The 14,481-nt window shown below is 33.7% G+C and overlaps 2 protein-coding genes across 3 annotated transcripts; both read left to right on the top strand.

The window, feature by feature from the left end:
• Positions 1 to 5,201: 5,201 nt before the first annotated feature.
• Positions 5,202 to 6,533, top strand: LOC107412279 (uncharacterized). The gene has a single exon (XM_016020026.4). The coding sequence runs from the start codon at positions 5,421 to 5,423 to the stop codon at positions 6,324 to 6,326; it is 906 nt and encodes a 301-aa protein (XP_015875512.1). The 5' UTR covers positions 5,202 to 5,420; the 3' UTR covers positions 6,327 to 6,533.
• Positions 6,534 to 10,531: 3,998 nt separating this feature from the next.
• On the top strand, positions 10,532 to 14,353 carry LOC107412343 (uncharacterized). 2 transcript variants are annotated; one of them, XM_016020112.4, is made up of 6 exons: positions 10,532 to 10,682; positions 10,819 to 10,990; positions 11,460 to 12,374; positions 12,749 to 12,949; positions 13,333 to 13,528; positions 13,814 to 14,353. In XM_016020112.4, the coding sequence occupies exons 2-6, from the start codon at positions 10,865 to 10,867 to the stop codon at positions 13,996 to 13,998; spliced, it is 1,623 nt and encodes a 540-aa protein (XP_015875598.1). In that variant the 5' UTR covers positions 10,532 to 10,682; positions 10,819 to 10,864; the 3' UTR covers positions 13,999 to 14,353. The 2 variants fall into 2 exon arrangements, with proteins under 2 accessions (XP_015875598.1, XP_024928989.1); XM_025073221.3 differs by having other exon boundaries at positions 10,604 to 10,990.
• Positions 14,354 to 14,481: the final 128 nt, after the last annotated feature.

The following is a 14,481-nucleotide window of genomic DNA, read 5'->3' as shown; positions in this document are numbered from 1 at the left end:
CATCTTTTAGAAAATCCAAAAGATATAGTTTAAATAAAGCTATTTTAAATGTATTTATGTCTTAGTCTTTCCAGTACAATTCAATAGATGCTTGTTAAATGGCGGCCGAGGTGCCAAAAACTTGCATGGTTAACCAAACGGTAAGGAGTGGTACTACAATTAAATAAACTGATCAAATGTGCCAAATTTTACAGAATCTGCAGTAGAATTTTATCGTTTTCTTAGTGCATGTCTAAGAATTAATTCGTTCTTCATTTCTTCGTTGAAGACGATTAATTCGTTCTTAATTAGATGTTATATGATGATGGATATCATCGAATGGATTTTATTTTATTTTATTTTTTACCACCGTACATAAGCAACTATATATTTTATATGTTTTTTTTTTTTTTGAAGCTTACTATATATTTTACATGTGACATATTATTTTTTACCACCGTACATAAGCTTACTAAAAACAATACAGGAGATTAACTACAGCATTATTTTCAATTGTTTAAAATTCCAAGGAACATATATTATTATTATTATTATTATTATTATTATTATTATGGTAATGTAATATTATTATTATTATTTAGTCTATGTAATATGGTGATTATATAATTATTATTTCCTTCATTACAAGTTACGTACCTCTACAAGTTTTTTATTTTCTAAACTTTAGTCGGATTGATTACTACAAATTAAGCCTAAATATCTCTGTAAAAAAGGACAAGTTAGATCATTCCAGAGTTAAACTCAATAACGTCTATAGAGTTGAGCACTTATTGATTGTGTTAGGATTTTTTTTTAAAAAAAAAAAAAAAGAAAAAAGAAAAAAGAAAAAGACACTTAGCTAGGGTAGGAAAATATAGAAATTTGTTTTATTGATTTTGGATTTATGATTTCCTCCACTAAATTTATTATATATAAACATTGAAGATATCAATACCTGATAAAATGAAAAACCAACCAATTAAATCAAAAATGTGGATTTTAAAAAAGTTTTTCAAAATATGAATTAATTTGATTAAATTGAAAATTTTAATGTAATATATTATCATAATATTTTATATTTGATTTGATTATAATTTTTTTTTATAATTTATTATGAAAAGTATGTATTGCGGTTATACATATTATACATATACGGTAAACTAATATATATAAAGCCAAATAATCAATTAAATTAAAAAATTAAGTAAAAGAATTATTAGTCTAGAATGAGATGACACATCACATTAATTTCATTCTTTTTTTATAAACTTTCCTTTCTTGATTATCCGATTGATTTTTCAACAATAATAATAATAGTTAAATATATATTTCATTTCTTTTGCTCTACTTTTGGATTTTTTTTTTTTTTTTTTTTTTTTTTTTTGGTGGGGGGCGGCTAGCGTTGACTGCATATATAAATCATTTTGTTTACCTTTCCTACTTGTAATTACGCAACTATCACTTACTCAACCTTAATGCTACTAATTTAAGAACTTTTTAAAAAATTTATATGCGTAATTGTAAGAAATTAATCTATTTTATAGGTGAACAAATTCCATATAACCCATCGATTAGTTCCACCGCCATAAAAATTAATTATTGTAGAATTTAAAATATGCTCCATCCTCTAGAGATGTGGATGACCAAGTGGCTTTCCATGGAGGTGAGATATTCTTTATCAGTACTTGAATATCAATATTAAAGATTTGGTTGACACTAAGGCATAAAAGACATTACATGGCCCGTAGTTGAAATCATGGTTTTTGTAGGGACAATACATATATATATATATATATATATATAATGTATTTCTTGTGGCAAGTATAATCTACATTCTTTTTCAAAAAAAGAATTTCATTTTTTTCGCTTTTGGGTCTCAATCTAAAGATTCATTCTACATAACTTTTAGTAAAATATAAAAATTTGAACCACAGCGTAATGATGATTTCAGATTTATGTCATAAATTGCATTGCTAAACCTTTCTAAATTTTAGAAAGGTTTGTTTAAATTTTAAGCAGAGAAATATTATTATTTTTTTCCTTGAAGGGGATCAGGAATATTAGTGCCTTGTAACAATCATTTTATGCTTGCTAAATATAGTGAAATTAATTGTCTTATTTAATTGGGTTTAAAATTCTTCAAGAAGTCATCGTTGTGACACCAAAATTTTCTACCCTAATCACTTTTAAATTTGAAACTATGAAAGGACAAGTATGAAATCCATTAAAAGGAGAATAATTACATCAAAATCACGAGGAAATAATTTTTTATGATATTAAGTTTATGATTTAGTATTACTTGAGTAGGTTAATTCACAAATGAGGTATTAATCATATTTAGCTAAAAGTATACCCATAGATGATATTTGTTTTAAAAATAATAAAAAATAAGATTGTTGAAAAGCTATTGTTTCAAATTTTTCATGTGTTTTTTGTAATTTTAGCAAAAGGAGAAAAAAATACAAAACAAAACAAAACCACAAGTTGAGCCCCAAAAAAAAAAAAAAAAAAAATGCAAAAAGCAAGATAAAATGATAGATATGTTTTTGTGCCGCCTCCAAAGTAAAAACCACAGGGAAATTAGAAATTAAAACTAACGCAGAATTTCAAAGGACCTTTATATATATATATATATATATATCTTAAAATTCAAAAGTAATAACTTATCAATAACTAAAGGAAAAGCTTAGTGCATGCCTCCATCAATCCTCAATTGGGTTCCATTTTAATTAGCAATCAGTAGTTACCTAACCAACTAAATGGTGATCAAGCAGACTAAAAAACAATTCAAACCCACTCATAATTTTGTTAATGCGCATGCATACAATTTTTCGTCCCACTATTTACCAATTCAACGCCATGCTCAATCAGCCAGTACTCGGCATTTATAGCTATTTTTCTCTATCGTGTGGAAGTCTTATGCATCTTACATGCTTGTTTACCATCTCCATTTCCTTAAAGTTTTGGTCCTTTTGGGAGTGCTAGTTGTTGCAGTTAGATTCCACTGTTTTTCCATGTAACCTTACGCTTTCACACACAACCACATTTATTAAATTATATGGAAGAAAATTAAAGAAGATGATTGACTAAAATAGTCGTTTGAAAAATTAGCAGAAGACTTCCCATGATCCATGGAGACCTACCAGAAAGCCCAGTTTTCATTGCCAGACAAAGACCCTCATAATATGGCTCCCTTAATTTTCCTTCATGTTGAAAATTGCCACTCTTTGCTTCCTCTTTTTGTTAGTTTCTTGCCCTTCTACTCTCTCTCTCCAATTAATCTCAACTACTTGAATAGTGATAAAATTGCTTTTTGTGAAGTTTGTCAAGTTTGCATGCATACCATAATCATTATCATATGATTAAATTACTGAGCTTAAGATTAGGATGAGTTTTTTCATTAGCCGTATGAAAAAAAGTACCCACGGCATTGTCTTGACAAATTTTTTTTTTTTTTAACGCATAACACCAAAATAATTTAAAAAATCAACACTAGCTAAAATTAATTTAAGGAACTTATTTATTTATCATTACCAGATTTATATTTATGTGTAAATTATTAACAGATTAATGTTAAGGACTTCAATTCCCATTTAAGATTTTAATTTTTAAAAAATTAAAACTAATTTAAACACGATCGACTATTACTTAACATAATAATATTAAAATGATTAAAATATTCATAAAATTTCAAATAATATAACAGAAGATATATTTAATATGTAAGCATAAATTTTATTGGTAATGCTCACAAATGACAATTTCTCTTAATTTTTGTTTTTTTTTTAAATATGAATTAAGCATTCTCTTAAAACCAAGCCAAATTGGAGAGGGACAACAAATAGCAAACCAATTTCATCATCGTTTTCAGTAGACTATTCACACATGACTTCACATTACACAAGGCTAATGGATTAAAAGTAACCTCAAAAGTCGTAGCAGTAGGTAATTAAATAGTAACCTCTGAAGTGGCCGGGTGATTGATCTCAGGCAGATTTAGGGAACCCTGATTCTACTCAAGCTTGAGAGTTGGAAGCCGAAGCTTTATTCCTCATTCTTTTTAGAGGCATTGAGGTTGATTGGGCCTAACATTCTAGTAACACGAAATCACTTGTTGAAGCCGAGAAATTTGCAGGTCTCAAGTAGAAAAATAGATAGGGAATTTTCAAATTGATTTGACGCATTGAAGAATATCAATAAAAGGAAATACTGCACAAAAACATGTCGCACACCCAGGAATTTCTCCTAATTTTAGCTGTTTTAACATTTTGGAAGATGAAGCAAGACGATCCAATTCATAAATCCTGACCCACATCTTTATTTTGAATTTAAAGGTAAATAGTTAATACCTAATAAAGTGACCCAAGTCCGATAACAATATTTTATTTTTGTTTTTAGCTGTTATATTTTATGCTTTGTCATTTAACTTTTAACTGTTTTTTTAATTTTTTTAAAAAAAAAAAGCTTTTAACTGGTTAGGCAAAATTTATGGTATTAGTATACAACTAACAATAACCTATTTACACAGTTCAATTGACAAACTCCTCCCACCCACTCAATTGTAACTACTGCTTTGACGAGTCTATATAACTTGATAGAAGCACCTTCCATAGCCTCCTTCAACGAATTAATATATCATTAAAATGGTTAATTTGTGAATCAATTTCATTAATTAGCATATTGAAGTAAGATTATCATACCAATAGACTCCGATATTAATTCTCCCATTCAAATGTATAAATATTCTTGTTTCTTGTTGGTTTTAAAATTCCAAATTAACCAGCTCCGTATGTATCTTTAACGTAATACCAAATATTTGATATTAATGGAGTGAATAGTGCACAATATACATATGTGTCATCAAAAATTTAAAGTCATAAATAATAAATTTAACTAATTCATTAAGAACCATCTTTTTTTGTTTTTTGTTTTTTGTTTTTTTTTTTTTTTTTGCATTTGAAAATTTTAAATAGTTCAAAGTAAAAGAAATTTTATTAATGGCATATTTTTATTTTTAATAAGACACAGCAGTAATTATATTTGAAAGAATGATAATGAATTTTTTTAAAATATATATATAATAAACCCATAGCTTGTTTATTCGAGAGTTCATTTTCTTTTTTTTAAACTGTTTCGAGCGTTCATTTGAAAAAAATAAAAAATAAAAAAAATCAAACCGTACCAAATTAACCGCAGAGATAACCACAGTGCCCTAACAAAGAAAGAGAACTAAAATCTAGCTTCGGTTCCGAAGCAACACCATGACCGTTGTACCGAACCAAAATTTAAAAACTCCCGTCTGTTGTCTGATCCGCTCGATTCCACTTCTTCCACGTTTTCCGAGCCAAAAAGATTTTACTCACTGCATTGTTTTCAAAATCAACAACTCCCCCAATCTCTCTTTCTCTTTCTCTTTCTCTTTTCCTACATAGAAAATAAAAATGGTGTCCAAGTTCACAAAGAAAACCCCACCCAAATCCATCAAGGACTGCCGGAACAACCGTGGCCGGCATCGGCGAAGATCTCCCGTCAAAAAAGCAGCAATCAGAGCCTCCTCCGCCGTACTCACCACCATCAACAAGTCCCTCTACACCTGCCACCGCCGCCTCATCAAGATCTTCTCCAAGTTGGCCCGAATCGGCAGCCCGAACCGAAACAAAGGCTACAAGATCCTAACCAAAACCAAAGAATCCGAAAACAAATACCGACCCGATTTCGAAATCCCCTCCTCAATCCGACGGACGCTCGTCTTCGACAACAACAACGGCCTCCCGCCGATGATGTCGCCGGAAAGGCGGACCGTCTTCCTCGACCTCGACGAGACACTGGTCCACTCAATGCCGGATCCACCACCAGAGAGGTTCGATTTCGTGGTCCGGCCGGTGATCGACGGCGAGATCCTCAACTATTACGTGCTGAAGCGGCCGGGAGTGGATGAGTTTCTGGAAGCGCTCGGAGCAAAGTACGAGTTGGTGGTGTTCACGGCCGGTTTGAAGGAGTACGCATCGCTCGTATTGGACCGGCTCGACCGGAAGAGAGTGATCGCTCACCGGTTGTACCGGGACTCGTGCAAGGAGGTGGACGGCCGGTTCGTGAAGGACCTGTCCGAATTGGGAAGGGATTTGAAGCGCGTGGTAATCGTCGACGATAATCCAAACTCGTATATGCTCCAGCCTTGTAATGCGGTTCCGGTCCGACCGTTTGTGGACGATCTGGAGGACCGGGAGCTGACTAATTTGGTCAGCTTTTTCAAGGGCTCTGATCATTTTGATGATATGAGAGACGCGGTCAAACACTACTTTGCTCGTGGAGATATTGACCAATTATTAGTGACTTCGGAATTGTAATTTTACTTTTACCAGTTTCTCTTCTTTTTCTATTATTTGTGGGGAGTTTCTCTATTTTCTTTTTCTTGTTCATATTATGTTCTGTTGAACATAAAATTGTTCAATTTTTTAATGGCAAAAATTCAAAGAAGAAACTCCCAGAATAATCCCTCTACATTTATTTGGTACTATAATCTTTTAATTTCAAATTGTCACTCATTTTCTGTTCATTAAAAGAAAAAAGAAAAATCTGTTGTCTTCATAATTCATAGTTTTTTTTTTTTTTTTTTTTTTTTTTGGGGGGGGTGGGGGGGGGTCTAAAAATATTTCATATGGTTATTGCTTACCGGTATATGCTAGAATATGAACAAATTAAAAATTATAATAAAGAACATAGCAATGGCGTATAGACAGAGAGAGCAATTGACAAAATTTGCTAAGTATTATAACGTGTTACTTTTTAAATGCATTAACAAGTACCATTGTTAGAGTGACGTAAGCAATCCTTGTGGCTCATGAAATTGAAAGGCATATGATCTTTTTTTTTTTTCTTTTTTTAATGAGAAATTGAGAAAGAAATACAAAATAATAAACAAACACCTCCTCCATCAATGGCAATTTTATATGGATGTATGGCCTTTCTTATTAGCATAGCTTTCAAGTCAACCACATTCAACAGCAGAAGAAACCGCATTCTTCTCCTGTAATTTAGCTTTTTATAAATCAATTATCTACTGTCAAACACATACATACATCATACATCCACATTCTTCTCCTGTAATTTAGCCATAAGTTAACTAGTCGATCTAGGAAACTATAAAACTGGTGTCACAGTTTCTATAAAAAAACAGTTAAGAAGGCCATCTCTAATTGATGGTTTAGACAGTGTCTATCAGCTTCCCTGCAGGCCATAATTTTAATGCTTTCTTCATCCACCAAGTTACCAATCCCAAAATTTATTTTAAAAAAATTCAAACTGTTTGTTTTATAAAGCCTATATATATATATATATATATATATATATTATTATTTTTTTTTTTTTGCTTAACTGGGAATTCATAGAAATAAAAACGAACGGTCATACAACAGTCATACACTGAAAGCCAGCTTGGATCCACCAAACCACTCAGACAATTGTCTGCCGCCCACTGACAAATCCTATGGGCCGGGCCATTGGATAATCTCGGGGCCCAAACAAAAACTAAGCTTTGGAATGAAGAGTCTTGCTACTTCTGCTGTTCAAAGCTCTAACAACAAGTTGAGCGTCAAATTCCATGATCACTTTCGTCCAACCGAGTCCATGAGCCACCTCCACTGCCTTACCGATAGCCTCCAACTCAGCCACCTCCGTGATAGAAATTTTTGATTTGAAAATGTGAATGTTCAACACTATTCCCCTGCTATACCGAGCTACACTAGCCAGGACACTTCCATCTGTTCTCACTGCCACGTCTGAGTTCAATTTTATTGACCCCTCTGGTGGTTTTCTCCAGTTAAAATTACTATGCTCCAAATTAATCTCTTGGCTTTGCCGTACTTGTTCTTCTCGATCTCGGGCTTGGATCAACTCCCTTACTCTATTATGTATCAAGGATGATGAATGATCCACATTCAGGCCTTCTCCTTCATGTTTTGCCCGGTTCCTGAGCCACCATAAATGCTCCAGCGTGATGGCACCATAAAGGAAAAAAATTTCGTTGTCTTCTTTTCGAACTGGAAGGACGTCTGATGGGTTGGCTAGACAATTAAGGTAGGACATCGGGTATCTAAATTCCATACTATCCCACCTTATCCCCCACACACCTTATAAAGCCTATATATTTATACTTCCTTTAGTGTTATCCTATATTCCACTGTAACTCTTCAAGAATTACACAACATAATGTGTTCCATGAGTCAACCTCCATCGTTTTATGCTGATATACCTTCCATAATATTTAACTGTCACATTTTGTACATCCTTCAGTCCCAACCACTTCACTTAAATTCTCATGTGCTATTTATAAAACCTCAACCACATTCCATAGAAACAAACACAATATTTAACACTTTGGTTGGAATAAAAGAAACTAAGGAAAAGATACTGATAAAATAGGAGGTACAAAAACTAAATACACGGTAAAAGGAATTGAATCATTTTTGCCTAGAGGTCCATGCATGCCTGCAATCACATGCTATTTCAAATAATATTATCATCCAATTCAAAAACCATGAGTGCACTTAAACCATAAACAAGTCCTCTTTTTCCCACGCCAAAACCAATTCTTTTGGTCTCCTGGCTAAGGGCTAAAATCCAACTAGACAGAGAGAAGTCACAGTCTCAAAATCTCGAGTCAGAACCCTCTCCATCCAAATCTTGAAGAATAGCATTTCTTTCATAGCAAATCATGAATTAATGACTTCCTAGAAACCCCTTTTTTTTTTTTTTTTTTTTTTGGGTGAACCTAGACCTTATATAGCTAGAAGTTGTTCTAACTGGACTACAGCTTAAAAGTGGTTTGTATTGTGCATATAAATTATAGGCCAAATTAAAAAGTCTAGTGACTCACCTATAACTCACTGATACAAAACTGAAACACAATTTATCAAGTTTCACGGTATATCAAAAGACAAAGTATAAAACCACAAGATTTTCCTTTTGCATTTAGGAACAACTAAATTTAATCAAACAGACAATTCAAACGTATGAAAAGATAAGAAATTAGTTGACACTTAACACGATTTAACGAAGCAATTCTTGTCTGTCTCCGAGAAATGTAGTACATATTTCTGAACTTCCTGATGTTCCGCTAAAAGTTCATTCCAAGTATCTTCTTCAATTTTGTTTAATTATATTTAAAAAATAAAAATAAAAATCATGTTATATATACTAAAACATAAGGTAGATCATAGTGCTAAAGTGGCTTACGGATTCACAAAACTTCATTTATTCACAAAACAATGCATTGAACGACATCACATATATTCCTTCAAATCATAAAAGTAGCAAAAAATTGAAAGAATTTTACAGCTAAAAGTAATCGAATCAAAGCTAATTCCCTCTCATTTGCTTACTGCTTCATCAACATTCTCATTTTCATCTCAGCAGCAGAATTAATTGTCTTTCAGTAGTTAAGCGTGGTATTCATCCTCACATCTTTAACAGAACTTTCAATTGATACAGTTTCTCAGCTAACAAACAGGAAGAAGCACACAAACTCAAGTTCAGGAAAACAGTATTTCCTACAACCATAAACTCCCAATAATTTTCAAGATACCCAAAAAACAAAAAAAAGGAAAAATAAAGAACTTAGTTGGATTCAGATAAAATCAAAAACCAAACGCAACAAGATAAGTGTGATTTCCAGTGAGAGTATGTAACAGAGAAATAATACCCATCATTCAATTCGTCAAAAATTTTGGATAATAAGGTGAGAGAAACGAGATTCAATTGCAAGAAAAGACTTGGGTGGGCAAGCGCCAAGCCTCGACCTTGGCGAAGCACATGTCGTCGAGAGCATCACTTCGGCACCACCTGCATTTGGGGTTCTGGGAGCATTGAGACTCCAACAACATGGCGTTGCAGTTTGGGATCTGATTTCTTTGCCTCTGATTATTATTATTAACGGCCATTAAATTACGGACCCTATAAGCCGAAGACACTGAGCCGGAGGAGAGACTCGCCACCATAAGGAGGAGTAGTACTACAAGTGGGACTGATATCGCAACCTTCCAACCGCCAGCTGCCATACCCGCTTGTGCTGAGTCCACTGGATTTTCTTTCTTTCTATTTTCAGCCGCTTTCACGACTCGGACAAGAAAATCCCTCTCTATTTTCAGCTATATATATATATATATATATAATAAATTATTTATTCCTTACCTGATTGGATGTATTTTCTAATTTATTTTTTTTTATAAACTTGTTTTTTTTTTTTTTGTTAGTTTTAATTAATAATTGTCACCACTCATGAGTTATTAAATAATATTAACAATTGTTTTATTATTTCGTCCATATATTTTAAATTTTTGGTCAATTATGTTTATTAATATTAACGAATTTTCTTTTTACCGGACCAAAATATTTCTGATAATATAAATATATGTAAAAACTCTCAACTATAATTGATAAAGTTCCAAAAGTTAAAAATAAATAAATACATTTGATAAATATGACAGCCAAAAATCTAATTATAACAGGTGTTAAATTCAATTGTACGATTAAAATGACAAAAATATGGATATAGATAATAAAAATAAAATATGTAAAAAAAAAAAGAAAAAAAGAAAAAAAGGAAGGCGTAAAGCTTGAAGTGAGTCTCAACAACACGCAATTAAACCTCCAAATCCAATTCATATCAAAATTGCTGTGTTTCCTCTCCTCTAACCCCCTCCAAAGTATTTGATACCAATTTCCACCTTTAATTGATTTAGCTTTCGCTGGATATTCCCAATTTTAATTTTATGGTCGTATATATATTTTATATAGTTTCGCCGCTAAATTAATATTTTTTATTTTTATGCCGAAGAATAGGTAGCTTTCTAAATCTCGAGCGGAGGGCTGCTTCGGCTTGCATTCAATGGAGGGCGATGGCTATCTGAAACCTAAGATTGAAGCTCATCATGAAACTGAGACTTTAGCATCTAAGGTTTCTGATTTATCTCTATCACAGGACACTGAGAGCCCCAATTTTGAGTCTCAGCCGGTAATTTAGTGTTTTTTTTTTTTTTTTTTCTTCCTTTGTTGAATTGGGTTTGCTGTTTTTGTTTGATTATGAATATGCGTTTTTTTATTTAGAAAATAAATAAATAAATAAAAGGACTTGGGAATTTTGAAATTTTGGTGGTAGTTGAGTTCATAAACAAAATTCCGTCGGATAGGGGAGCAATTAGGTTTTTTTTTTTTTTTTTTTTTTTTTTTTTTGTGTGTGTGTGTGTGTGGGGGGGGGGGGGGGGGGGGGGGGGGGTTGTTGGTTTTGCAAATAAAGATCAAAGGAAAACAAAGCGATGGGAATGATATTCTTTAGGCTGTTTCCTTGGTTTAATTGAGGGGTGTGTGTGTGTGTGTGAGAGCTGTTTCTGTTTAATTATTTCACTAGCTAAAAGTTTCGATTTTGGCTGCTAGTATTAAAACAAAAAGCCTTTTTTTTATTTTTTTTTATTTTTTAATTATAGCATGATGGAGGACTTGAAGATCATGGAGAGCAGAAGCATAATGATTTGGTAGTAGCTGGTAGTCTGGATAACCAAGCGATGGGTGAGTCAAGGAAAAGTGAATCTTTGTCCCTAGGCTGCAGGGAGGAGGATGGTGGGAAGAAGTCAGGGACTTGCCAGGGAGATCGGAGAAAATACTTCTATTATGACGCTCCACTTTCTGAGGAAACTGGGGTTTGGATACCTGTTTCTGTTCCTCCTATGCTGGAAACTGAGCGCAAAGAGTGGGACAAAGGTTTCCAATTAAATGGGGGTTTCTTCCCTGAAGGTGACATGGGTTGGAACCAGTACATTGGTGAAGAGAAGGAGTTGACCATGTGGGATGTGATGGTGGAAATGTTGCTTGCAGCCCGTGGAAAAGTGAGCTCTTTGGCTTCTGTTGATTTACATGGATATAACTTTTCGTTTATATCAAACGACTTACTTGAGCAAGCTTGGAAAGAAATGGCCCAGACACTCACCGAAGTGAATTTTGCCAATGTGATGGAAATTCTTGAAGCTGAACCACCAAAATGGTTGGCTGATAGTGCTGCATCTGCTTGCATGTTGTGTGGTGTGCGGTTTCATCCGATAATGTGCTCTAGACATCATTGCCGGTATTGTGGGGGAATTTTTTGTGGCGAGTGCTCAAAAGGAAGGAGTTTACTACCAGTAAAGTTCCATGTGGCTGATCCTCAACGAGTTTGTGATGTATGCTGTGTGCGGCTTGAGTCTGTCCAGCCATATTTAATGGACCAAGTAAGTAATGCTGCACAGCTGCCTACACATGATCTTACAGACCTTAGTACGTTGAGGTCTTGGGTTAATATCCCTTGGGGACAGTCCATGGAATATGAGATATACAAGGCAGCAAATGCAATTCGATCCTATAATCAGGTAAGAGTTGAAGTTTAAAATATTTTAGAATATGAAGCTTGTCCAGACTTTCTTTTGAAGTAAAAGGGATGGAAATGATTACAATAATTCCTTAAGATTGCCCTTTTTTCCAAGTTTGAACCCTATCAATGAGGCCTATTATTTAGCAGTTGTCTTATTTTACTTGAGGATTTATATTTTCATTTATATAAATGGTTTCCACATAAGTTATCCCATGCATGGCTCAATCATTAAGACATAAGATATGGAGGTTTTCATGGATCTGTTCCCTTAGAGTTCAGTCAATGGCCAATGGCACATTTTACTCATAGTGATAAATCTTGCTTACTTTCTTGAATTCTACAATAATGCATCACTTTAACACCATTGGTCAGATATGTTCCTCAAAGCCAGAGAAGTCAATTCCAGATGCCATTTTACGACAAGCAAAAGGTCTTGCTATAATTACAGCTGTGAAAGTTGGAGTTATGGTTACCTACAATATAGGTACAGGGATTGTAATTGCTCGAAGAGAAGACGGCTCATGGTCTCCACCTTCAGCTGTTTCTACATGCGGTGTGGGTTGGGGAGCTCAGGTGAATTCTTCTGTCTTATAAACACTTTCAAGTGTTATCATTTTACAATTAGATTTTTACATAATCTCTTGATAGAAACAAGAAATGTACATGTACTTAATATACTATATTTGTAGTTTAAGGTTCTATAAAATGGATGGATACATTTATATACAGCCAGTTTCAACTTCTCTCTTTAGAAACACATGAAATATGTTTGCTGGTTGATTATTTCTTATTTACTTCTACCATGTACCAAATACATATATATACATATATGTAATTGTTATATTAATAATATAAAAAATTCATTCACTCTTGATCTGAGTTGTCCTTAATGTAAATCTTAGGAAATCTCTAAGGTAATTTCAAGTTTTAACTCTACTGAGTTTTGGATCTTGTAGGCTGGGGGTGAGTTGACCGACTTTATTATAATTCTGAGAACAAGTGAAGCTGTTAAGACATTTAGTGGTAACGTGCATCTTTCAGTAGGAGCTGGCTTGAGTGCTGCAGTTGGCATTGTTGGAAGAGCAGTGGAAGCTGATATTCGAGCTGGAGATGGTGGTTATGCTGCTTGTTATACTTATAGCCGCAGTAAAGGTGTGTCTTAAATCTGAGTTAATCTTATGTTGTTCAAGATGAATTTGCTTGCATTAAGTAAAATATTTATTGTTAATTTGCTTGTTTCTTATTTCATCAATTGTCATATGGGAAAACACCGTTGGTACGTTTCAATTAAGTTGTATGGCTCCCTGACACCTCTTTTCTAAACATGTACCTTTTGAGTCTCAACTAACGTGCAGGCCTGAAATGTCGCATGTACTTTGTTGGTCATTGTTCTCTTCCTAAATTCGGCACAGCATGACCTTTTATTGAATTTTGCAGGTGCATTTGTTGGATGTTCACTTGAAGGAAGTATTGTTACCACCCGGATGAAAATGAATAGTCGATTCTATGGCAGTCAATCATTAAATGCAACTGATATACTTCTTGGGTCATTGCCTAAGCCTCCTGCTGCTGCTGTTCTCTATCGTGCTCTTGGAGATCTTTATCAGAAGATTGAGGGATGATGATTCATTGGAGTATATCGTTCATTGTCTTTGGCAGACAATATACAACAGGGAAAAAAAAAAAAAATCCCAAGAACTGTGAATTATTTGTGCATATACCATGAAGAATTCAAATTGTGTAAAGGTTCCTAGCTGTCAATTCTTTGCGCCAGTAACACTTTGTGGGATTAGCATGTAGAGACAGGGCATGTGCTGCTGCTGAGAAAGGGTTTGGGTGTGGGAGAGGTTAGCGAAGGCAATGTATATAGGGTCTCTAATGGTGCCAAGACCAATCATGACTTCTCAGGCTGTCTCTGCATAATAATTCCAATTATTGAACAAATCAAATTCACTATAAGAGAAAGTTGATATCCTATTGAGATGTGGCTAAGCTTGAAGAGTGTATATGAAAAATGGAGTTTGAACAAATTTAACTAAACGAGTCAAATTGAGTTGTACCTCGTTTCTTGGTAGAACTTTTCAAATCGAAGGGAATGTGTTCCA

Source organism: Ziziphus jujuba, chromosome 1 (assembly GCF_031755915.1).
Source record: "Ziziphus jujuba cultivar Dongzao chromosome 1, ASM3175591v1".
NCBI lineage: Eukaryota > Viridiplantae > Streptophyta > Magnoliopsida > Rosales > Rhamnaceae > Ziziphus > Ziziphus jujuba.
Note: the sequence above shows the minus strand (reverse complement) of the source record. Positions and strands in the feature narration are given on the sequence as shown.

Coding starts and splice junctions, on each gene's coding strand:
- LOC107412279 (XM_016020026.4), top strand. CDS start 5,421: ATGGTGTCCAAGTTCACAAAGAAAACCCCACCCAAATCCATCAAGGAC.
- LOC107412343 (XM_016020112.4), top strand. CDS start 10,865: ATGGAGGGCGATGGCTATCTGAAACCTAAGATTGAAGCTCATCATGAA. Junction 12,375..12,748: donor CAATTCGATCCTATAATCAG/GTAAGAGTTGAA, acceptor ACCATTGGTCAG/ATATGTTCCTCAAAGCCAGA. Junction 13,529..13,813: donor TACTTATAGCCGCAGTAAAG/GTGTGTCTTAAA, acceptor TGAATTTTGCAG/GTGCATTTGTTGGATGTTCA.